The 25,501-nt window shown below is 43.0% G+C and overlaps 1 protein-coding gene, 1 long non-coding RNA gene and 1 other non-coding gene across 5 annotated transcripts in view; 2 read left to right on the top strand and 1 right to left on the bottom strand.

The window, feature by feature from the left end:
* RAB33B (RAB33B, member RAS oncogene family) overlaps positions 1–4,614 on the bottom strand; it is a 28,411-nt gene extending 23,797 nt beyond the window's left edge. Inside the window, exons 1-2 of one of the 3 annotated variants that reach the window (XM_054486750.2) lie at positions 4,248–4,614; positions 298–1,520 (exon numbers count right to left, since the gene is read on the bottom strand). In XM_054486750.2, coding sequence (XP_054342725.1) covers positions 298–353 — 56 coding nt within the window. In that variant the 5' untranslated portion in view covers positions 354–1,520; positions 4,248–4,614. Of the gene's footprint in view, positions 1–2; positions 183–297; positions 1,521–4,247 lie in introns of those variants that run through there. The other 2 variants (XM_054486752.2, XM_054486751.2) reach the window with 2 other exon arrangements.
* Positions 171–25,501, top strand: part of LOC134739469 (uncharacterized) — a 38,347-nt gene continuing 13,016 nt past the window's right edge. Inside the window, exon 1 of the long non-coding RNA XR_010126143.1 lies at positions 171–310. This is a non-coding gene — a long non-coding RNA (uncharacterized LOC134739469). The remainder of the gene's footprint in view (positions 311–25,501) is intronic.
* On the top strand, positions 17,111–17,236 carry LOC129036006 (small nucleolar RNA ACA64). Its single transcript, XR_008502474.1, has one exon. It is a non-coding gene; the product is annotated as a small nucleolar RNA ACA64 (small nucleolar RNA).

Raw genomic sequence — 25,501 nt, 5'->3', positions numbered from 1 at the left:
ACCCGCGGCCACACGCCAGGCGTCACTCGGGCTGGCGCCGGTCTACCTGGGCAGGCGTGGGGCCTGTCGGGGGCTTCACTGCAGCGCGGAAGGCCAGCCTGCAAAGAGGCTGAGCCGAGCGTCCCAGGCCCAGCGCCCTGGCTGACCCAGCCCCGCCACGTCCAAGGTTCCCGCCCTCTGGAGGAAGCCGCGCAATCACTCCGGAGGCGGGGGGAGAGAGACAACTGAGAGGAAGGAGGTACCACGGGCGCTCTCTCGCGAGAGGGCCGCAGAGCCGCCTTTGACGGGGGCGTGTACCTGGAGAGCGACGGTAAGGACGTCGCCGGGCTCCGGCGTCGGGTCGGTTCCGGCATCGACGTATCGTTTGGTCGCCCCAGAGAGGAGACAGGTTCCCTCAGCTTGCCGCTGGGGATGTGGCATCGGCTGCGCTCACCGCCGCCGCCTCTGTGAACTGCGGGAGTTGGGACAGCGGGCAGGGCTAGATGGGTGGGACGCGAGTCATCGCCGAAAGCCTGCGCTGTGCGGGGCGCACTTGGAGGCGAGCTCTGGGCCGCGCTGAGTTTTGCAGCCTAAGGTCTTGGCAGGCGCATTGCTGTGGGCTGCCGGAGAGCAGGCTGGAGTTCGAGGCTGCCCACCGGAGAGCAGGGGAGAGTTCGAGGCCTAGGCACAGCTCATTTCGCTGGGCATCCCCAAGTCCCCAAGAATATCCGCGTGATCCTTGTGGCCAGAGTTTGTTGGGCTAATATCCCCAGCCCAAACAGTAGAGCACAACACATGTCGGCCACCTGGGAGCGTGGAACCTGGTAGTTACTAGGCGCGTCTGGTGGAAATAAAACTCATTATGCCCTAGTTATGTCTTAGTGCCTGGGTGACGATGATGTAGTGGTTAAAGATTAACGGAGCGCGCTTAGAGGTTGTCTTTGTCTACCTAAGGAAAATATCAATAGATTAAACCCCCAACCTTAAAGAATCTCCGTGAATTCTTCTGAGGAAACGTGCAATATTGTCATACAAAAAGCCCCAAATATGCAAACATTGCTTTTTGTTAAAAGCTTGTTTTGTTTTGCAGTGACATCTGTTTGAGCAGATGAATATGCCATTGGGAAAGTCAAGGACTGTCGGAGAGGAGGACATGGCAGACCTTAACTAAAGTGAGGGGGACAGTAGAGCACTAAAAGTTCTAGGAAAGGAGATGAACTGCTTATTCCATCAGATGAAATGAAAATGTAGTCAGAACAGATGAGTAGTAGAACTTAAACATTCCCGGAGTTGCCAGGAATTTGCAAAAGCCTTGATATAATTCCTGCTGCTGTAGAAAGACTTTCTACAGTCACTAATATACCAAGTTATGTTCACTAGAAAAAAAGTTTACTTACCTAGTTTATAGAAATGGGCTGAAAAATCGTAATTACTTACCTGTGAGGTTATTTTCATGAAGGGTAATCATCCAGAAACTATTAGAGAGCCTCGGAATATATTTCTTCCAATCTACTCTACCTATCCCATTCAAAGGAGGGAATCTGAAGATTTAAGGACAAAGAGCAGTTGAAAACTCAAAGCTGTGGTTAATGGGAGAATTTCAAGGATGGTGAAAAAAACCAACATCATTGCATCCCTGTTTTTTGTATTCTGGACTTTTTAGTTTAGCTCTTGGTAAACTACATCAGAAATTCTTTATGCTAACTCTAACACACATTTTGGGGTATTGCTAATTTAATCTTTGAATACTGTTTTTGCTGTTTCATGATTATATGTTATGTCCTACCAGCTAGATTGCCAACTCTTGACTACTGACTGGACGTTTATTGTTTATTCAGCAAATAATGAACTAAGTCAGTGAAGTTAGAGATTTCGTGTGTAAGGATTGTTAACTTGAACATTTCACCAGTTACACACAGTTCAGCCCTACTTAAATTTTAAAAATCATTGTTGGCACTTGACATTGTTATGAGGAGTTTTGTATTTTCAGCTTGTATTTTGAGAGTGTCCTCATGTGACTGAAGTATGCGCTACTCTTCTTAACTGAATAACCCCAGAATCTCCAGAACTGATGATTGGAGGAGATTCTACTGTTGGAAAGAATGAATGGATTATACAGCCCTGTTTTTTGACAGTTCATTTTGTCCTTGGAGTCACTACCACTTGGCCTCAAAGTGTGAACATGTAACCCTTTCATTAATACTTTGCTACACAGCTGAGCAGAAACTGTAAATTTGGATCCTTTATCAGTACAACTTAAAATGGAACAATTTCAATGGCTTACGGTAAGATAAGTATATAAAGATACTTTTGTAATAGAAGAAAAAACATTGGATATTAAAATCACACAGTAGTACCTGGGTGTGGTGGCCCATGCCTATAATCCCAACGCTTTGGGAGGCCAAGGCAGGAGCACTGCTTGAGGCCAGTAATTTGAGACCAGCCTGGCCAACATGGTGAAACCTCATCTCTACCAAAAAATACAAAAATCAGCCAGGTGTGGTGGCACACGCCTGTAATCCCAGATACTCGGGAGGCTGAGGTGGGAGAATCGCTTGAACCAGGGAGGTGGAGGTTGCAGTGAGCCAAAATCGCAAAACTGCACTCCAACCTAGGCAACAGAGTGTCTCCAAAAAAAAAAAAAGTGGGTGTGGTTGTGTACACCTCTACTTCCTGCTACTCAGGAGGCTGAGGCTGGAGGATCTCTTGAGCCCAGGAGTTCAAGTCTGCAGTGAGCTATAGTTGCACCGCTGCACTCCAGCCTGGGTAGCACAGCGAGACCCCCATCTCTAAAACATAAAAGTAAACAGACTGGGTGCAGTGGCTTACGCCTGTAATCCCAGCACTTTGGGAGGCCGAGGAGGGTGGATCATGAGGTCAAGAGTTCGAGACCAGCCTGGCCAACATGGCGAAACCCCATCTGTACTAAAAATACAAAAATTAGCCAGGCGTGGTGCCGGGTGCCTTTAATCCCAGCTACTCAGGAGGCTGAGACAGGAGAATCGCTTGAACCTGGGAGACAGAGGTTGCAGTGAGCCAAGATCGTGCCATTGCACTTCAGCCTGGGCGACAGGAGCAAGACTCTGTCTCAAAAAAAAAAAAAAAAAAAAAAAGAAAACAGAATAGCATAAGGATATATACAAAATAAGACTACTCAATTTCTGAATTTTTTTTTAACTAGAGATGCCACCTCCTGATGACAGTGCCCATTTTGTAACTTGTCTTACTCAGAAACAGCTCTTAGATAATTTTACTCTTTTAAGTTCAGGTCTGAGCACAGAGGACAAAGAATTCCCTTGATTGCCTACGAAAGAAAGGGTTCTCATCCTTGGCACTATTGACATTTTAAGTCAGATAATTCTTTGTTGTGGAAGGTTGTCCTGTGCATTGTAGGATGTTTATTTTATCAGCATCCCTGGCTTCTACCCAGTAAATCCCAGTAGCACCCCACCACCAACCAAAACTGTCTCAAAATGTTGCTAGATGCCCCTTGGGGACAAAAATCCTCTCTCCCTCCCTCCTCCGTGAATGCCACTGGCACTCCTTGAGCCTACAAAAGGGCTCTTCTCACAAGTCTGATACCCTGTGCATCCCAGTTGATAGTGGGAATTACCTCTCCTTTGAAGACACAATTCCAGTTACCCTGAGAAGTAATGGCATTGGCCTTGCTGGCCTCCACCAAATTACCATATCACTGTGTTTAGTAACCCCAGACATCATACTAGGGCTTTAATTTCAGTATATAAATAGTAAATTAGTATCCTTGTATAGGTTAGCTTAGTGAGTTTCAGAATTCTTCAAGTCATATCTTCATAGGTAGGATCATTGTGGAGTTAATGGCATTTGAACTATGTACTCAGTACTATGCTAGTGGTTGGTGCAAGGGGAAGATACAAAATAAGGTGTGATTTTAGCCCATGAAGAATTTATACTTTATCTGCAGAAACAAGTTAGTATGGAACCGTTAGTGAACACCTGGATAAAATAGAATGCTAAATTTTACCCTAGAGGTGCTTGGCCTGGACTTCAAGAATTCTAAGTGAATTGAAGTATGTTCATGGTAAGAAAGGTTAAAAATGGCTCTGTCCACTTGTAGGCAGATGGGAAGCTAGGATGGCAGACTTACCAATATTTTATATATGTAAAAAGTGCAGTCATGGCCTCTGTTGTTTCCTCCTCTATCTCGTTCTCTTTATTAGTCCAGGTTCTCTAGAGGGACAGAACTAATAGGAGATATATATGGAGTTTATTAAGTAGTATTAACTCACATGATCACAAGGTCCCAGAATAGGCCATATGCAAGCTGAGGAGAAAGGAAGCCAGTCGAGTTTCAAAGCTGAAGAACTTGGAGTCCAATGTTTAAGGACAGGAAGCATCCAACATGGGAGAAAGCTGTAGGCTGGGAGGCTAAGCCAGTCTAGTCTTTTCACGTTTTTCTGCCTGCTTTATATTCTGGTCATGATGGCAGCTGATTAGATGGTGCCCACCCAGATTAAGGGTGGGTCTGCTTTTCCCAGCCCACTGACTCAAATGTTAATCTCCTTTGGTAACACTCTTACAGACACACTCAGGATCAATACTTTGCATCCTTTAATCCAATCAAGTTGACTGTATTAACCATCACAAGTCCACCACTTGTCAACTTGAACACATACATATCTCCTGAGATCATTCATAATCTTCAAATAAAGACAATTATGAGGTCATAATTACACCTAATACAACTATCCTTTGTACAACTGGAAACACACCAATCCCCAACCCAAATGCTATTACATAAAGTTAACAATACTTAAATGCTGATATGAAGTAAATCTTACGTCACATGATAAAAGGAGGCTGGGCGCAGTGGCTCACGCCTGTAATCCCAGCACTTTGGGAGGCCGAGGCGAGTAATGGCTTTTGACAGTAATAGAGGGTCTCAACCTGAGTTTTCTTAAGTTTGCATAAGGCTTAGAAGAGGATAAAATAAAGCAGGATATAGAGATTGGTGAGGAGAAATGGAAGTCTTCATTCTTGACAGCTCTCAGCACATGCAGCCCTCCCCACACACACAGTCACACTCAGACACACTCACAACCAGATTCACATTCCTACACACGCACACACTAACACACACTCGTACACTTAAACTCATGCACTTACACATTCACATTCATATACTCACATGCACACATTCAAAACACACACATACTCTACAAACACTAAGGGGATTTGTAAGCTGAATGTTTAGACCTCAGAACACATATTTTCACAAAAATATTATGGCCGGGCGCTGTGGCTCACGCCTGTAATCCTAGCACTTTGGGAGGCCCAGCTGGGCGGATCACTTGAGATCAGGAGTTCAGGACCAGCCTGGCCAACATGGTAAAACCCCGTCTCTACTAAAAATACAAAAATTAGCCAGGCATGGTGGCGCATGCCTGTAATCCCAGCTACTCGGGAGGCTGAGGCAGGAGAATCGCTTGAACCCAGGAGGCAGAGGTTGCAGCGAGCCGAGATCCTGCTACTGCACTCCAGACTGGGCAACAAGAGCGAGGCTCCATCTCAAAAAAAAAGGAAATAAAATGAAGATATTTTCTTAGTACAAGTGTATATATGCACAAACATGTTTTTAACAAAAGAAGGAGGAAATACTCAGGACAATTACAATCCTCATTTCTGCAACTGTTCACTTGGTTGTAGCTGGTATGGAAGACTAGCCTTCTACTACCCATCCTGTATTCCCTTTGCCTTCAGCAAGCACCTCAGCAGGTCGTGGTTTTTTTTCCTGGTAGAGTGACCCAAACCTTCATTCCTGAAGGGTCTGGACCATTTGTAGTCCTGTCTGGACTGGGCTTTTATAGTTTCCCATTGACTTCAACCACAGGGCATGGTAATACTAAGAGACACCGTAATAGATCTCTGTATTCCATACATACTCTTCCTTACCTCCGTTGTGGAATAGTAGACTGATTTCATCTTGATGGTCCAGGTCAATCACCCCAGCCAACACTGTAACTCCCTTCTTAGACTGTTGACTTAAAGGTAGGAGGAGTCTCAAGTGTCCAGGTGACAATCTTAACTTCCTGTTTAATGGAATCGCTGTTGTGTCTCCTGGTGGCAGCATTCCTCCCTTTGAAACTAAGACCTCTAAGCCAGCAGAACGTGATGTCATGGGAACAGGAAGCAAAAATTTTGCTAGTGACTCTCTAAGGGTGATGAAGAGTGGTGCCACTTCCACCCCTTGATTCCTGGACCTGTGAATCCTGGCTATGAGAGAAATAGTATCATATATTGGACGCTGATTCAGGGCATACATGGCCTTCTGGAGAACTTTGCCCCAGCCCTGCAAAGTGTTGTCACCTGGTTGATGTTGTAATTGTGACTTCAAAAGGCCATTCCGTTCTATCAGTCCAGCTGCTTCAGGATGATGGGGAACATGGTAAGACCAGTGAATTCCATGAGCATGAGCCCACTGTCACACTTCTTTAGCTGTAAAGTGAGTGCCTTGGTCAGAGTCAATGCTGTGTGGAATACCATGACAGTGGATAAGACATTCTGTGAGTCCACAGATAGTATTGGCAGAAACATTGCATGCAGGATAGGCAAACCCATATCTGGAATAAGTGTTTATTCCAGTGAGGACAAACCTCTACCCTTTCCATGATAAAAGAGGTCCAGTATCATCAACATGCCATCGGGTAGCTGGTTGGTTACCCCAAGGAATGGTGCCATTTCAAGGGCTCAGTGTTGGTCTCTGCTACTGGCAAATTGGGCACTCTGCAGTGGAAGTAGCCAGGTCAGCCTTGGTGAGTGGAAGTCCATGTTCCCGAGCCCATATGTAACCTCCATCCCTGCCACCATGGCCACTTTGTTCATGGGCCCATTGGGCAATGACAGGGGTAACTGGGGAAAGAGGCTGAGTATGCACAGAAGGGCTCATTCTATTCACTTGATTATTAAAATCCTTCTCTGCTGAGATCACCCATTGGTAAGCACTCACATGGGATACAAATATCTTCACAGTTTTTGACCACTCAGAGAGATAATCCACATACCTGTTTCCCAGATTTCTTTGTCACCAATTTTCGAATTATGCTTCTTCCATTTCCCTGACCATCCAGCCAAACCATTAGCTACAGCCCATGAATAAGTATATAATCGCACATCTGGCCATATCTCCTTCCATGCAAAGTGCACAACTAAGTGTACTGCTTAAAGTTCTGCCCACTGGGAAGATTTCCTTTCACTGCTGTCCTTCAGGGATGTCCTAGAAAGGGGCTGTAGTGCTGCAGCTGTCCACTTTTGGGTAGTGCCTACATATCGTGCAGAACCATCCGTGAACCAGGCCCTAGTCTTTTCTTCCTCTGTCAGCTGATCACAGGGAACTCCCATGAGGCCATCGGTGCAGGCTCAGGAGAGAAGGCAGGGTGGCAGGAGTGGAGACCATGGGCATTTGAGCCACTTCCTCATGTAACTTATTTGTGCCTTCAGGACCTGCTCGAGCCCGATCACGTATATACCACTTCCATTTGGTGATGGAATGCTGCTGTGCATGACCCACTTTATGGCTAGATGGGTCAGAAAGCACCCAGTTCATGATAATCAGTTCGGGTTGCATGGTGACTTGATGACACATAGTCAAACGTTCCGTTTCCGCCAAAGCCCAGTAACAGGCCAAGAGCTGTCTCTCAAAAGGAGAATAGTTATCTGAAGAAGATGGCAGGGCCTTGCTCCAAAATCCTAGAGGCCTCTACTGCGATTCATCTATGGGGGACTGCCAAAGGCTCCAAACAGCATCCCTTGAGGTGTCACTGACACCTCAAGCACCATTGGATCTGCTGGGTCATATGGCCCAAGTGGCAGAGCAGCTTGCACAGCAGTCTGGACATGTTGTAGAGCCTTCTCCTGGACCCCAGTCAAAACTGGCAGCCTTTTGGGTCACTCAGTAAATGGGCCAGAGTAACACACCGAAATGAGGAATATGTTGCCTCCAAAATCCAAATGGGCCCAGTAGGTGTTGTTCCTCTTTCTTGGTATAGGAGAGGCCAAATGCAGCAACTTATCCTTCACTTTATAAGGAACATCTCGACAGGACCCACACTACTGGACCCCTAAAAATTTTACTGAGGTAGAAGGTCCCTGAATTTTAGTCAGATTTATTTTCCATCTTCTGTGTCACCAGTAAGTCCAGTGTGTTTGCTACTACTTGCTCACTGCATCCGATCAGCATAATGTCATCAATGTAATGGACCAGTGTGATATCTTGTGGAAGCAAAAAGAGATCAAGGTCTCTCCACATAAGATTATGACACAGCCAGAGAGTTGATATACCACAGAGGTAGTACAGTAAAGGTATATTGCTGGCCTGCCAGCTGAAGGCAGGTTGCTTCTGGTGGGCCTTATGGACAGGAATGGAGAAAATGGGATTTGCCAAGTCAATGGCTGCATACCACATACCAGGAGATGTGTTAATTTGCTCAAGCAGTGAAACCACATCTGATACAGCAGCCACAATTGGAGTCACCACTTGGTTAAGCTTACATAATTGACTGTCATTCTCCAAGATCCATCTGTCTTTTGCACAGGCCAAATGGGAGAGTTGAACAGGGATGTGGTGGGAATCACCACCCCTGTGTCTTTCAAGTCCTTGATGGTGGCACTAATGTCCGCAACCCCTCCAGGGATGTGATACTGTTTTTTATTTACTATTTTTCTAGGTAGAAGCAGCTCTAATGGCTTCCACTTGGCCTTTTCCACCATAATAGCCCTTACTCTACCAGTCAGGGAGCCAATGTGGGGGTTCTGCCAGCTGCTAAGAATGCCTGTGCCAATTACGCATTCTGGCACTGGGAACATGACCACAGGATGAGTCCGGGGACCCACCGGACACACTGTCAGTTGGACCTGGGCTAAAACTTCATTAATTACCTGAACTTTATAAGCTCCTATGTTAACTAGCGGACCACAATGACATTTTGGGTCCCCTAGAATCAACGTCAGCTCAGAGCCAGTGTCCAGTAGACCCTGAAATGTCAGATCATTTCCCTTTCCCCAATGCACAGTTTTACCCTAGTAAAAGGCTAGAGGTCTCCTTGGGGGATAATGGGAGAAAGATTAACAGCATAAATTGTCGGTAATGTAGTGGGGTCCTTCCTTAATGGGACTGGCCTCCCCTTCATTCAAGGGGTCCTGGGTCCATCTTCTGGACCCTCCAAGCTGGGATGAGTAGGTCTAAAGTGGCTAATCCACTCCACCATCCCAATATCCTTAAGCCTTTGGATCCCTTCCTCTACATTAAACTGAGAGAGATCAGGCATTTCCAGCTCGCTCATAGTGGGCCATTTTTTAATCCATATTTCAGCTAACCAAGCAAATAAACTATTAGAACCTTTTTTAACTCTCTGAGCTGCAACATGAAATGCAGAATCCCCACTTAGTGGGCCCAAATCAATAAATTCAGCCTGATCCAACTCTGTGTTCCTTCCACCATTATCCCACACCCTTAATATCCATTCCCATGCCTGTTCTCCAGATTTCTGATTATATAAATTAGAAAACTCAAGCAGTTATTTTCGAGTATAGTGCACCTCCTCACGGGTCACACTCTGAACCTCACCTCTAGGGGCCTGCCAGGACTTTAGTCTTGTTATAGATCTGGAAGCAAACAAGGGTGTTGGGGGTGGCTCCTGAGGAGAATCAGCGTTATCTTGCCTGGCAACTGCCTCAGGGGAGGCCATCACTGTTGCCTCAGGCAGCGTAGGGTTTATCTCCTCCTACAAAGGTAGAAAGGCTGATGATAGTGTGGGTCAGGGAGGGGGATGTTGCCGCTACTTGCTACCCGGGATGGGGAAGCTGTTTCTTTTGGCAAAAAAAGTTCATCAGCGTTTACAAGCTCAGTGTCCCCATTCCAACTTACAGTGTCCCATTCTTTTCCAATCAATGCCCTCACTTTAACAGTAGACACCTGGCAAGGCTGTGCATGCACCTTTTGTTGCAGGTCAGTCACTTGCCTAATAAGAGCTTGTGTTTGTTTTTCCACAATTTCAGTTCTTTCTCTGCAGGAGATAAGACTGTCATTTAGGACAATCTTAGCAGATTTGAGGCTCAGTATCTGCTTCTGAAGCGAGGAGTTAGAATCCCTTTGGATTCACTTTGTTCAGTGAACTTAGGAACAACCAACCAACTTAATTATGTTCCTTGGTTCTCCACGTAGAGTCAAAGGTATTATGTATAGAGTCACTAAACTCCTTGCCTCTCACAAGTGGTGAATCAGGAGTGTCAAATGCATTTATTTTTCATAACTCTCTAAAAAGTTCATGCCAGGCCGGGCGTGGTGGCTCAAGCCTATAATCCCAGCACTTTGGGAGGCCGAGGCGAGCGGATCACGAGGTCAGGAGATCGAGACCATCCTGGCTAACACGGTGAAACCCCGTCTCTACTAAAAATACTAAAAATACAAAAAATTAGCCGGGCGTGGTGGTGGGCGCCTGTGGTCCCAGCTACTCGGGAGGCTGAGGCAGGAGAATGGCGTGAACCCGGGAGGCAGAGCTTGTGGTGAGCCGAGACCGCGCCACTGCACTCCAGCCTGGGCGACAGAGCGAGACTCCGCCTCAAAAAAAAAAAAAAAAAAGTTCATGCCAACGACTATCAGTGTTTTCCATACTATTAGAGTCCTTAGCATTTTGGGGTCTAATCATATTAAGCAGCCAACTCCAGAAACCCCAAAACCAACAAGAGAACTCCATCCTTAATATTCTGTTCCTCTAGAATCACTCCTGGTACCAAAATCTGTATTAGGGTTCTCTAGAGGGAAAGAACTAATGGAATAGATACATATATTTATATATAAAGGAGAGTTTATTAAATAGTTTTAACTCACACCATCACAAGGTCCCACAATAGGCCATTTGCAAGCTGCAAGAAAGGAAGCCAGTCCGAGTTCCTGAAGAACTTGGAGTCTGATGTTTGAGGACAGGAAGCATCCAGCACAGGAGAAAGGTATAGGCTGGGAGGCTAAGCCAGTCTAATCTTTTCATGTTTTTTCTGCCTGCTTTATATTCTGGTCGTGCTGGCAGCTGATTAGATGGTGCCCACCCAGATTAAGGGTGGGTCTGCCTTTCCCAGCCCACTGACTCAAATGTTAAACTCCTTTGGCAACACCCTCGCAGATACACACAGGATCAATACTTTGCATCCTTCAATCCAATCAAGTTGACACTCAGTATTAACCATCACATTCTCTTTCTCCTCACCTTTAGATTGTTTGATTATATACCATTCTTTGTATTTGAAACCTCAGCAGGGAAGTAGTAGACAATAATTTTTAAAAGAACCTAAGTAGCAATACAAGATTTAATAGCTATATTAAACTTTATAACTTACAGATAGAGAAGTTGCCTTTAATGACCAGGAAACATTTATAAAAATTGATTTTTAAAACTAAATTACACCAAAAAAAATCTCAATTTTAAGTTACACACTCTGTTAACAGAGAGCACTAAAAATAATTTTTTAGACAAAAAGATAAAAGGAAATTCATCTAACTGGAAGCTAAAGGGAAAAATGCCTTAAATCTGGGTCAAGGAGAAAATCGCAACCGGGATTGCAGATTTATAAACTGTTTAGAAATTAATCACAATGAGAACAAAAAAATAGAAACATGAGAGTTCAGCCAAAGTAGTATATAAAGTCACAATATTAGATGTTTAATATTAATCAATATAGAATGAATGAAAATGAAACAAATAGGAGAGGATTCTAGAAAAATGGCAGAATAGGAAGCACCAGAAATCTGTCTCCTCACCTACACAGAAATTACACTGGCAGAGTCTGTCTTATGTACAGACAATCCCTGATTTACGATGGTTTCACTTATGATTTTTCAGCTTTACAATAGTCCAAAAATGATATACATTTTAGTATGCTTCTCGACTTACAGTGAGGTTGTGTCCCAGATAAACCCGTTGTAAGTTAAAAATAATATGTCAAAAGTGTGTTTTTGACTTAAGATATTTTCAACTTGTGATGGATTTATCTGGGATATAATTCCATCATAAGTCAAGGAACCATCTGTATTTTAGAACTGTAGAATTTATTGAAACTTGCAGCTTCCAGAGGAAGACTTGGACAGTACATTGTGGTTAAATTTTGTCAATTTCTTTAAAAAAATATTAGTGTAATAGACACTGTCATAACCTGAATCCCTTAGAAAATAAAGCCTAAGGCAAAATATATATGCTAATGCTTTGAAGAGGATTGCAGAAATGTCTCCAGTTCTCTGTTCCTCCCTATATTCATTCATTTGCAATGTGTCTCTGTAACTCCCCTCATTAAGGAGTGGAATCTATTTCCTCAACCCTGGAGTCTGAGCTAGCTGCGTTACGAAGTTCTGCCCAATGGAATGTGGTGAAAGTGATCATGTGGTTGTTTTAAGCGTAACCTTTAAGAAGCCTTGCTTGCTTCCACTTGCTTTTTTGGGATCCTGCTCAGCTGCTATAGAACAAACCTGGGCTAGCCTACTGGGGGATGAGATTATGTGGAGCAGCAGTGAGCCATCTGTCTTAGAATAGCCGACACTTAGCCAGCCTAGCAACTGGGGGAAAAATGCGGGAGTGAGTCCAGCAGAGACCAGAAGAATTGCCCAGCGGAGCCCAGCCCAAGTAGCCAATCTATAGCATTGTGACCCAAATAAATGCATGTTGTTTTAAGACCAAAAAAAAAAAAAAAAAGGAAAGAAAAAGAGGTGGGGTGCAGTGGCTCATGCCTGTAATCCTAGCACTTTGGGAGGTTGAGGTGGGTGGGTCACCTGAGGTCAGGAGTTCAAGACCAGCATGGCCAACATGGCAAAATCCGTCTCTACAAAAAATATAAAATTAGCCAGGCGTGGTGGTCAATGCCTGTAGTCCCAGCTACTCTGGAGGCTGAGGCAGGAGAACCACTTGAATCTGGCAGACGGAGGTTGCAGTGAGTCAAGATCACCTCACTGCACTCCAGCCTAGGTGACAGAGCGAGACTCTGTCTCAAAAAAAAAAAAAAAAATTGGTCAATTTCCAGTCTTAGCACAGTAGCAGCTAACCATCTCCTACCACTGAATCTCATGGCAGGCAGCTGTGCACATGTTCCTAGAGTGGTTTGCACACAGCTTGTAAGAGCTGGGGGGCAAAAAGGACATTGTCCTCAAAACATTAGATCTGTGCTCTGATTCCTAACTGCTACTCATGATCACAGAGGTGCAGAGAGTCATTAGCCATTGTTGCACTTCCGTTGTTGCAAGCCCCTCACCTTCTGGTTGAAGTAACTTCCGGGAGAATTAAAGAGCTGGTGCTTCCCTCCCCACTCCCATTCATTTTTCTCATTTTCCCCTTTTGGGAGCCAGACATAAACACAATTGCATATGTGAGAGAAATCAGAAAGTCATGGCACATGCCTAGGGGACGGTGCAGGCTCAGAAAAGACCTAAGAAGACCTTAGATTTATACTTCAGACTCATCCTAGGCAAAGAGGGCTTACAACAATCAAAAAACAAAAATAATAAAAACAGTAACAAAAACAGCAAACCCTGGAGAAGAGGAAGGATCTGATTTCCAGAGTTAACACATTAGTAAATTCTAATGTCTGGTTTTCACAAAAATATCACAAAGGATACTAAGAAACAGGAAAGTGTAACCCATTCAAATGAAACCTAAAGAGACTCAAAAAACAAAAAGAATTTAAAGTCAAGAAAATTATTTATGAACAAAATGGAAATATCAAAAACAGATAGAAAACCTAAAAGAAACCAAAAAGAAATTCTGGAGCTAAAAAGTACAATAACTGAAATGAAAAATTCACAAGAGGGATTCAAAGGCACATTGAACAGTTAGAAGAAAGAGTCAGAAAACTTGAAGAGAGGATAATGGAAATTATTGAGTCTGAGAAACAGATAGAAAAGAGATTGAAGAAATGTGAAAGGAGTCTAAGGAACCTGTGCGATACCTCAAGCAGATCAGCATACACATTGTGATAATTACAGAAGGAGAAGAGAGAGAAAAGGCTGGTGAGAATATTTGGAGAAATGATGACCAACAGCTTCCCATATTTGATGAAAAACATGAATATAAATATCTAAGAAGTTCAATAAACCAAGTAGGATGAACTGAAAGAAACACATACTGAGATACATTATAATCAAACTGTCAAAAGAGAATTTTGAAAGCGGCAAAAGAGAAATGACTCTTCACATACAAATGGTCCTCAATAAGATTATCAGCAGATTTCTTATCAAAAACTTTGGAAGCCAGAAGACAATAAGCTAATATAGTCAAAGTGGTAAAAGAAAAAAATTAGTTTGTCCATCAAGAATTCCATATCTGGCCAGGCGCAGTGGCTCACGCCTGTAATCCCAGCACTTTGGGAGGCTGAGGCTGGTGGATCACGAGGTCAGGAGATCCAAACCGTCCTGGTTAACACAGTGAAACCCCATCTCTACTAAAAATACAAAAAATTAGCCAGGCGTGGTAGCAGGTGCCTGTAGTCCCAGCTACTCCAGGAGAATGGCGTGAATCCAGGAGGCGGAGCTTGCAGTGAGCTAAGATCGCGCCACTGCCCCCCAGCCAGGGCAACAGGGCGAGACTCTGTGTCAAAAAAAAAAAAGAAAAGAATCCCATATCTGGCAAAAACTGTCCTTCGAAATTGAAGTAGAAGATAAGACTTTCCAGATAAACAAAAGTTGAGGGAGTTCATTACCACTAGACCTGCCCTACAAGAAATGCTAAATGAAGTCCTGCAAGTTGAAAGGACACTAGACAGTAACTGAACCTGTATAAAGATATAAAGATAAGTAAAGGTAAATACATGGGAAATTATAAAAGCTAGTATTATTGTAACAATGGTATGTAACTCCACTTTTTGTTTACAACATGACTTGAGACCAATACATTAACAAAAACCAATGATTAGGCCAAAAGCTAGTGTTATTGTAACTTTGCTTTTGTTGGGAAAACTCCCTGCCAGGACTGAGAATTGCCCTCTACAAGTGGAGGCGAATTACTGATTTGCCATCAGACCAAAAAAAAAGGCAGATGATTCCGGGTTGGCAGGTAGTCAAAGATTTATCCAGGGGAAATTTACAAGGTAGCCTTGGGCAGCAGCAAGACAAGGTAGATTTCAGTGCTTATAGTGCATGCCTATCTAGTCTTTTATATAATGAAGAGGGAATGGAAGGGGCGGGGGAAGTCACTGATGGTGTGTTAAGCCGTCTGGTTGTTTTCTTAATCTGTTTGCTCTTTGCTTACAGGAACTGTTTGGGTTTTGTAGAGTCTGGTCAACATTCCTAAGGAGAGGAGGGATGTTGCAGACAGCAGCAGTTATTTTAGCACTGGTATGCATTTTTAGGTCACTGCATCCTACAATGCACTTTGTGGTCACATACCCAGAAAACATTTTCATGACAGGTAACTCCACATTTTGTTTTCTACTTAATTTAAGGAATAATAGATTTAGTTTGTTTTGGACACATGTTATATAGAGATGTAATTATGTGATATCAACGGCTGAAAGGGGTGGGGGACAGGGCAGTTAAGGAGCAGTTTTTGTATGGTTTTCAAATTAAGCTGCTATAAATTTATGTTAGAAGCTTCCTTATTTAGGATGTTAAATGTAATCCCATGATAACACAAAGAAAATAGCTAAAAGAAGATAAGAAAGGAAGTTAAAAGTTTCATTACAAAAATCAACTAAACACAAAAGAAGACAGATAAGAAATGAGGAACCAAAAAAAGCTGCAATATATAGAAAATAGCAAAATGACAGAATTCCCTCATCAGTAATTATTTTAAATGTAAATGGGTTAAACTTCAATGAAAAGACAGAGATTAGAAGAATGGGTTTTAAAAAACCATGATTCAAGACTCCTGTGCCACATAACATTTCAGTCAATGATGAAATGCACATAGGATGGTAATATAATGGTAAGATTATAATAACATATTTTTATATTTTCTATGTTTAGATATACAAACACCATTGGGTTATAGTTGCCTACAGTATTTAGTATGGTAACATGCCGTAACAGCTTTGTAGCCTAGGAGCAGTAGGCTATACCATACCATCTAGGTTTGTGTAAGTACCTTCTGTGATATTTACATGATGATGAAATTGCATAACAATGCATTTCTAAGAACATATACCCATACATAAAGGATACATGACTGTATATGCTGTCTGTAAGAGACTTAAGATCCAAAGACAAAAACAGGTTAAAAGTGAAAGAATGGGAAAGGATATTCCATGAAACTAATGACCAAATATTAAGGATGGCGATACTAGTATACAACAAAATACACTTCAAAGCAAAAAAGGTTACTAAAGACAAAGAAGGACATTATATACTAAAAAACAGTTCAGGACGAGCACGTTGGCTCAGGCATGTAATTGCAGCACTTTGGGAGACCAAGGTATGAGGGTGCCTTGATACCAGGAGTTGGAGACAGTCTGGGCAACACAGTGAAATGCTGTCTCTACAGAAAATTTAAAAATTAGCTGAGCATGGTAGCACGTGCCTGTAGTCTCAGCTACTCAGGAGGCTGAGGCAGAAGGATAGCTTGAGCCAAAGCATTGGAGGCTGCAGTGAGCTATGATCACACCACTGCACTTCAGCCTGGGTGACAGAGCATGATCCTGTCTTAAAAAAATAAAAAATATAAAAGGTTTAATACAGCAAGAAGGTATAATAGTTGTAAACATTTATGCTCCTAATGACAAACCATCAACATATATGAAACAAAAATTGACATAATTGAAGGGAGAAGTACAATTCTACATTAATAGTTGGAGACTTTAATATCCCAATCTCAATAGTGGATAGAACCATAAAATCTAAGCAAGGAAATAGAGGACTTTCACAACACAATAAACCAACTAGATCTAACAACCATATACAGAACACTCTACCCAACAATGAAATACACATTCTTCTCAAGTATACATAGGATAAATTCCAAGATAAGTCATCAATTAAGTCTGAATTGATTTTCAAAGACAGCAAAATATCTTCTCTGGCCACAATGGGATGAATTTAGAATCAAAAACAAAAAGAAAACTGGAAAATTTAAAAATCATGGAAATTGACACACTCTTAACCATTAGATCAAAAAAGAAACCACCCGGCGTTGGTTGAAAATCACCCCCGGCTTTGGCCATGGCAGCGGGTGAGATTCGGTGCCCAGAGCCTCCAGGGGCCTCAGCTCACCGTGCACTGCCACATGTGCGGTGGTGAAACCCAGCCCCGACAGGCCCCGCGGCCTCTCCCTGGGTGCGGCCGCTCGCGTGGTCTGGCCCCTGACTCCTGACCCAGGCTGCCAACCCCTAACCCTGTTTTCTCTCCACAGGACACTGGTCCTCCCACACCTGAGACCGACGTCACCAGGACCGCAGGGTCGGGGGGACTTGGCTGTCCTCCGTCTTTCAAATAAAGCTGTTTGTCTAAAAAAAAAAAAAAAAGAAACCACAAGACAAATAATAAAATACTTATAAAGACAAGTGAAAATGAAAATACAGCATACCAAAACTTATGAGACACAACAAAAGCAGTGCCAAGGGGAAGTTTCTAGCTATAAATTCTTACATTAAAAAATAAGAGTCTGGTCTGAAGAAAGCAAAATTAAAAATTATTTTAAAAATAAGAAAAATATCAAATCACCAACCTCACTTTCCAATTTAAGGAACTAAAAAGGAAGAGCAAACTAAACCCAGAGCTAGCAGTAGAAAGGAAGTAGTAAAGATTAGAATAGATATAAATGAAATAGAGACTAGAAAAATAATACAGAAAAATCAAATTGAAACCAAAAGTTGGTTATTCAGAAATCAAAAAACTTTGCAAATCTCTAGCTAGATCTACTCATAACAAAGGAGACAAATCAGAAATGAAAATGAAGACATTACTACCATTTCTACAGAAATGAAAAGGGTTATAGGGGAATACTATCAGCAATTGTGTGCCAAGAAATTGGATAACCCAAGTGAAATGGAGAAATTCCTAGAAACACTAAACCTACCAGGCTAAACCATGAAGAAATAAAAAATATGAGTAGATTTGTAACTACTAAAGAGATTCAATCAGTAATCAAACATCTCCTGTTAAAGAAAAGCCCTAAACCTGATGGCTTCACTGATGAATTCTACCAAGCATTTAAAGAAGAACTGTATCAATCATTTCAGACTTCCCAAAAATCGAAGATGAGGGCATACCCTTAACACATTCCATGAGGCCAGCATTAACCTAATACCAAGGCCAGTAAAGGTACTACAGGAAAACTACAGACCAGTATCCCTTATGAAGACTGATGCAAAAATCCTCAGAAAGGTACTTGGAAACAGAATTCAGCAGTATAGTTAAAGGATTATACAGTTTAAGTCATCACTTAATGTTGATAGGTACTTGGAAACTGTGACTTTAAGCAAAATGATATATCAGGAAGCCAGTTTTGCCATAGGCTTGCCAGGCACACTGCCTCACACCTGTAATCCCAGCACTTTGGGAGGCTGAGGTGGGAGGTTCACTTGAGCTTAGGAGTTCAAGACCAGCCTGGGCAATAGAGTGAGCCTCGTCTCTCCCAAAAAAAAAAAAAAGCCTGTAGTCCTAGCTACTTGGGAGGCTGAGGTGGAAGGATCATTTGAGTCCAGGAGGTAGAGATTGCGGTGAGCTGAGGTTGAGCCATTGTGCTCTAGCCTAGCCAACAGAGGAAGACTCTGTCTCAAAAAAAAAAAAAAAAAAAAAAAAAGGCTTATTTATATAAACAATTAAGTTCCTACAGCATGTTTTTGGTCACAAAAACATCATCAGAGTTCTAAAGAAAGACCCAAAACATCTCCAGTTTTAAACATTGAAATAAATGCAAGCTACATGTACATTTAAGAAAGATGAATAAAAACAAGTAAAATATTTACCTAATTTCTGGCAAATCTATGAGTGACAAGTGGTTGTAGTAATGGTGGGTTAAATCAAAGAGTAAATGCTTGTAAAGAGAAAATTGTAAAGAGCACACAGTTCACAAACAATAACAAGTCATGCCTGTAATCCCAGTACTTTTGGGAGGCTGAGGCCAGAGGATCCCTTGAGCCCAGGACATTGAGATCAGCTTGGGCAACATAGTAAGACATCATCTCTACAAAAAAATTAAAAACACAAATGAGCTGAGCACGATGGTGCACGCATGTAGTCCCAGCTACTCAGGAGGCTGCGGTGGGAGGATCACTTGAGTCCCAGAGGTTGAGGCTGCAGTGAGCCATTTTTGTGTCACTGCACTCCAAGCGGGGTGAGAGTCTGTCTAAAAAAACAACAACAACAACAAAAATGGAGGAGGCAGAGCAAGACAGCTAAATAGAAGCCTCCACCAGTTGTAGAGGTGTCTCCTGACAGGGGAACCAAATTTAACCACTATCTATATTAAAAACCACCTTCATAAGAACCAAAAATCAGGTGAGCACTCATAGTACCTGGTTTTAACTTCATATGACTGAAAGAGACACTGAGGAGGGTAGGAAAGACAGTCTTGAATTGCTAACACCTCCCCTTCCCCAGCTCCTAGCAGTGGCCACGTGGCACACAGAGAGACTCTACACTTGAAGGAGGGAGAGCACAGTGATTGTGGGACTGTGTTGGAATTTAGTGCTCCCCTGTTGCAGTTGAGAGCAACACTGGGCAGAACTCAGCCAGCACCCTCAGAGGTAGCATTTAGACCAGCCCTAGCCAGAGGGAATTTGCCCATCCCAGAGGTCAGAACATGAGTTTCAGCAAGCTTTGCCACCATGGGCTAACATGCCCTACAGTCCTAAATAAACCTGAAAGACGGTCTAGGCCACAAGGACTGCACCTCCTAGAAAGTTCTTTTTTTTTTTTTTTTTTTTTTTTTTGGAGACAGAGTCTGGCTTTGTCACCCAGGCTGGAGTGCAGTGGCACAATCTTGGCTCACTGCAGCCTCTGCTTCCCAGGTTCAAGCAGTTCTCTGCCTCAGCCTCCCGAGTAGCTGGAATTACAAGTGCCCACCACCACGCCCAGCTAATTTTTGTATTTTTAGTAGAGATGGGGTTTCACCATCTTGGCCAGACTGGTCTTGAACTCCTGACCTCATGATCCACCTGCCTTGGCCTCCCAAAGTTCTGGGATTACAGGCATGAGCTGAGCCACCGCACCTGGGCTAGAAAGTTCTAATGCTGTGCTGGGCTTGGAACCAGTGGACTTGGGGGACACGTGAGCTAGTGAGACACCAGCCCAAACTTAAAAAACATATCAATATTCAGGCCGGGCACGGTGGCTCATGCGTGTAATCCCAGCACTTTGGGAGGCCAAGGCGGGCAGATTGCCTGAGCTCAGGAGTTCAAGACCAACCTGGCCAACATGGTGAAACCTCGTCTCTACTAAAAATACAAAAATTAGCCAGGTGTGGTGGTGCGCACCTGTAATCCCAGCTATTCGGGAGGCTGAGGCAGGAGAATCGCTTAAACCCGGGAGGCAGAGGTTGCAGTGAGCCGAGACTGCGCCACTGCACTCCAGCCTGGGTGACAGAGTGAGACTCTGTCTCAAAAAAAAAAAAAAAATCAATATTCAAGTACAAGATGGTTATAGAACACTAAGCCCATTTAACCCAAAGAAGACTACCTCAAGACATTTAATAATCAAACTCCCAAAGGTCAAGAATAAAAAAGGGATCCTAAAAGCAGCAAGAGAAAAGAAACAACATACAATGGAGGCCAGGCATGGTGGCTCACCCCTGTAATTGAGCACTTTGGGAGGCTGAGACCAAGTGGATCTCTTGAGGTCAGGAGTTCAAGACCAGCCTGGCCAACATGGCAAAACCCTGTCTCTACTAAAAATACAAAAATTAGCCGGGCATGGTGGTGTATGCCTGTAATTCCAGCTACTCAGGAGGCTGAGGCATGAGAATCATTTGAACATGGGAGACAAAGGTTGCCGTGAGCCAAGATCGTGCCACTCCACCACAGTCTGGGTGACAGAGTGAGACTCTGTCTCAAAGAAAAACAAACAAACAAAAAAACCACATACAATGGAACTCCAATAGGTCTGGCAACAGACTTTTCAGTGGAAACCTTATAGGCCAGGAGAGAATGGCATGACATATTTTAAGTGCTGAAGGAAAAAAACTTTTACCTTCAAATAGTATATCCAGCAAAAATGTCCTTCAAACATGAAGGAGAAATACTTTCCCAGACAGACAAAAGCTGAGGGATTTCATCAACACCAGACCTGTCTTACAAGAAATGCCAAAAGGAGTTCAATCTGAAAGAAAACGATGTTAATGAGCAGTAAGAAATCATCTGAAGGTACAAAACCCACTAGTAACAGTAAATAGAAAAATACAGAATATTGTAACTGTAATTGTGGTGTGTAAATGACTCATATCTTAAGTAGAACAATAAAAATGAATCGATCAGGCTGCATGCAGTGGCTCATGCCTGTAATCCCAACACTTTAGGAGGTGGAGGTGGGTGGATCACCTGAGGTCAGGAGTTCCAGACCAGCCTGGCCAACGTGGTGAAACCCGTCTCTACTAAAAATACAAAAAATTAGCCAGGTGTGGTGGCAGGCACCTGTAATCCCAGCTACTTGGGAGGCTGAGGCAGGAGAACTGCTTGAACCCAGGAGGCAGAGGTTGCAGTGAGCTGACATCACGCCCTGAACTCCAGCCTGGGCGACAGAGTGAGACTTTGCCTCAGAAAAAAATAAAAAATAAAATAAGCCTGGGACCTGATGGCTTCACTGCCGAATTTTACCAAACATTTAAAGAAGAGCTATTACCAATCCTGCTCAAACTATTCCAAAAAATAGAGGAGGAGAGAATACTTCCAAACTCATTCTATGAGGCAAAATCAGACGAAGATGAATCAAAAGAAGAAAACAACAGGCCAAGATCCCTGATGAACATTGATGGAAAAGTCCTCAATAAAATACTAGCAAACCATATTCAGGAATGCATTAAAAAAATCATTCATCATGAACAAGTGGGATTTATCCCTGGGATGCAAGGGTGTTTCAACAAATGCAAATCAGTCAGTGTGATAATGTGATAACATCATATCAACAGAATGAAGGACAAAAACCATATGGTCATTTCAATTGATGCTGAAAAATCTTTTTATAAAATTCAACATCCCTTCATGATAAAAACCCTCAAATAACTGGGTATAGATAGAACATAACATAATAAATGCCATATATGACAGACCCATAGCTAGTGTCGAATGGGGAAAAACTGAAAGCCTTCTAAGATCTCGAACACAACATGGATGCCCACTGTGACCACCGTTATTCAACACAGTACTGTATATCTTAGATAGAGCAATCACACAAGAGAAAGAAAAGGCATCCAAATTGGAAAAGAAGAAGTCAAATTATTGTTGTTTGCTGATGATATGATTTTACATTTGGAAAAACCTAAAGACTCCACAAGAAAAGTATTAGAACTGATAAACAAATTCCGTAAAGTTGCAGGATACAAATAAACCTACAAAAATAAGTAGCACCCTTTCCACAGCTTCCCATTCTTTAGAAACCAGGCTGCATATTCCCGAAGGTGGCACACTGGATTCCGGGCTCTCGCATCCCCACCAGCCTCCCTGAAGGCAGAGGGGTGGCCATGGAGACCCATCCAGACTCATGGTCTTCAGTGCAATATAGGGTGGGTGATGCCAGGGTGCCAGACGCCATGTTTGACCAGAACATTGGGAAGGTCATAGCCATGCTGGAGGTTCTTGTGAGGAGATGAATTGGTGAAGAGAGAGGCCAGGATGAAGATGCCTCCAGGAGTGGGCCGGTTTGGGACTGGCAGCTCCACCTGGGTTCTGCTCTCGCTGCTGAGGGCAGAAGGGTTCACTGGTGAGACCCTTTGGGGGAAGACTGAGGAGGAGGCAAAGCAGCTTGCTGCTTCTATGTCAGCTAGACTGATGATATCTTGCTGCATCAGGATGTGGATCTGGTGGACATCACCATCTCCCCTCCACTCACCCAGCAGATACATGTCAAGGCTCTAGATTTGTTGTCTGTGTCTATGATTGTTTCTGCTGCAAGCTGGCCAGATGAGTTCCCCTCCTGCGCCTGTGTGAACAGAATCCATCTTGGTCTGATATGGTTTGGGTCTCTGTCCCCACCCACATCTCACCTTGAATGGTAATTCCCATAATCCACACGTGTTGAAGGAGGGACCCAATAGGAGGTGATTGGATCATGGGGACTGTTTCTCCCATGCTGCTCTCATGATAGTGAGTGAATTCTCATGAGATCCGATGGTTTTATAAGCGTCTGGCATTTCCTCTGCTTGCACTTCTCTCTCCTGCCACCATGTAAAGAAGGTCCTTGCTTCCCCTTCACCTTCTGGCCATGATTGTAAATTTCCTGAGCCCTCTTCAGCCACGTGGAACTGTGAATCAATTAAACTCTTTCCTTTATAAATTACCCAGTCTCGGCCAGGTGTGGTGGCTCACACCTGTAACCAGCACTTTGGGAGGCTGAGGCGGGTGGATCACGAGGTCAGGTGTTCAAGACCAGCCTGACCAATATGGTGAAACCCCATCTCTACTAAAAATACAAAAATTAGCCAGGTATGGTGGTACACGCCTGTAGTCCCAGCTACTTGGGAGGCTAAGGCAGGTGAATTGCTTGAACTCGGAAGGCAGAGGTTGCAGTGAGCCAAGATCGCACCACTGCACTCCAGCCTGGGTGACAGAGAGAGACTCCATCTTGAAAAAATAAATAAATTACCCAGTCTCGGGTATTTCTTTATAGCAGTGTGAGAATAGACTAATACACAGTCCATCAGGGTATTGGGAAGAATGTGGTTTGCAAGAACACAGCAACATCAGTGGATGCCTTTTGGATAGTGATGGCCTTGTGCTACTGCCTGCAGCTGATAAGCCTGGTGGGGAATGTGCTGCATTTCCTACCTGCCTTTGTGTGCATGTGAAGCAACCAATCTGGAAGCACTACGCAGGAGTGATGATGATCTGCGACACCTGCATCTACTCAGGCAGCCTGCTGAGGGCCAGCCATAGCTGGATCTGTGACTAGCTCACGGGCAGCAGGGGTCTGACACAATGGGGACCTACATCGTGGACCTGCTGACCCACCCGACCTTCTGGAGAGATGAGAAGGTACACACACTGTCAAGACATACATGAGGCAGAGTGCCACCATCTGTGGCATCCGGCATGTCACCATTGATGACTTCTGTTTCAAAAAAAAAAGAACTACCTGCCGAAACAGGATTCAACACTGTGTAAAAGAAGGAAACAACTTCACAACATCAAGATACTAAGCAATGTAACAGTTACCGCTATACAATAAAAAATTACTAGACACATGAAGATTCAACAAAATATGATCCATACCAGAAGAAAAATCAGTCAATAGAATCAGAAATGACAGAGATCATGGAATTAGCGGAAAAAAAAAAACCATTAAAACAGCTATTACTAATATAATTAAGAATTTACAAGAAAATATGAACATAAGAAAAATTGAAGATATGAAAAACAATGAAATGCAGCTTTTAGACTTATGTAATGCAATATCTGAAAAAGATTTAAATCACTGTAGGAGTTTAAAGCAAATTTAATGTAGAAGAAAAGATTGATGACCTTGAAGACATAGCAATAGAAGCTATTCAAGCTGTAGCACACAGAGAAAAATACACCAAAAAGCCAAACTGCTATGAGGGTCTGCAGAAATAAACTTCAGTAGATGTGTAACTCCAAGGACTGTAGGTAGTGGAATTGACAGATATGAAAAGTATAGAATTTCTGTGTTCTGAATATTTTAAAAGGTAAAGGATGTTATAAAGATGAGCAAGAGATTACCAGGAATGGACAGACAGGTTGGAAGGTAGGTGGGAGATGGGGAGATGCTCTAGAAATATAAAATATAATTGTTAGAATAACAAAACTCAATGGAAAGGTTAAAGAGCAAATTTGATACAGATGAAGAGAGAATTAATAAATGAAACCACTGAGGTGGCTCATGCCTATAATCCCAGCACTTTGGGAGGCCGAGGTGAGACGATCACTTGAGGCTAGGAGTTCGAGACCAACCTGGACAACATGGTGAGACCCTGTCTCTACAAAATTTAAAAATTAGCTGGGCATGGTAGTGTATGCCTGTAGTCCCAGCTACTCAAAAGGCTAAAGCAGAGCATGACTTGAGCCCAGGAGTTTGAGGCTTCAGAGTGCTATGATTATGCCACTGTGCTCCAGCTTGGGCGACTGAGTGAGACCTTGTCTCTTAAAAAATAGAAGATATCTTTAAAAATTACCCAGAGTATACTAAGGAGAGACAAGGAAGTAAAAATATGAAAACAATATTAAGAGATAGAAGCTTGGATAAGAAAGTCACACATACGGCTAATTGAAATCTCAGAAAGAAAAGAAGGAAAAAAGTAGAGGCAATACTCCCTGCCCCCTAATATTTTGTGAAATTGTCAAACATACAGAAAAGTTGAAAGAATTATTATACAGTGAACTTTTACATTTACCAATTAATTCTAGAACATTT

This window comes from Pongo pygmaeus, chromosome 3, assembly GCF_028885625.2.
Source record: "Pongo pygmaeus isolate AG05252 chromosome 3, NHGRI_mPonPyg2-v2.0_pri, whole genome shotgun sequence".
Taxonomy (NCBI): domain Eukaryota; kingdom Metazoa; phylum Chordata; class Mammalia; order Primates; family Hominidae; genus Pongo; species Pongo pygmaeus.
Note: the sequence above shows the minus strand (reverse complement) of the source record. Positions and strands in the feature narration are given on the sequence as shown.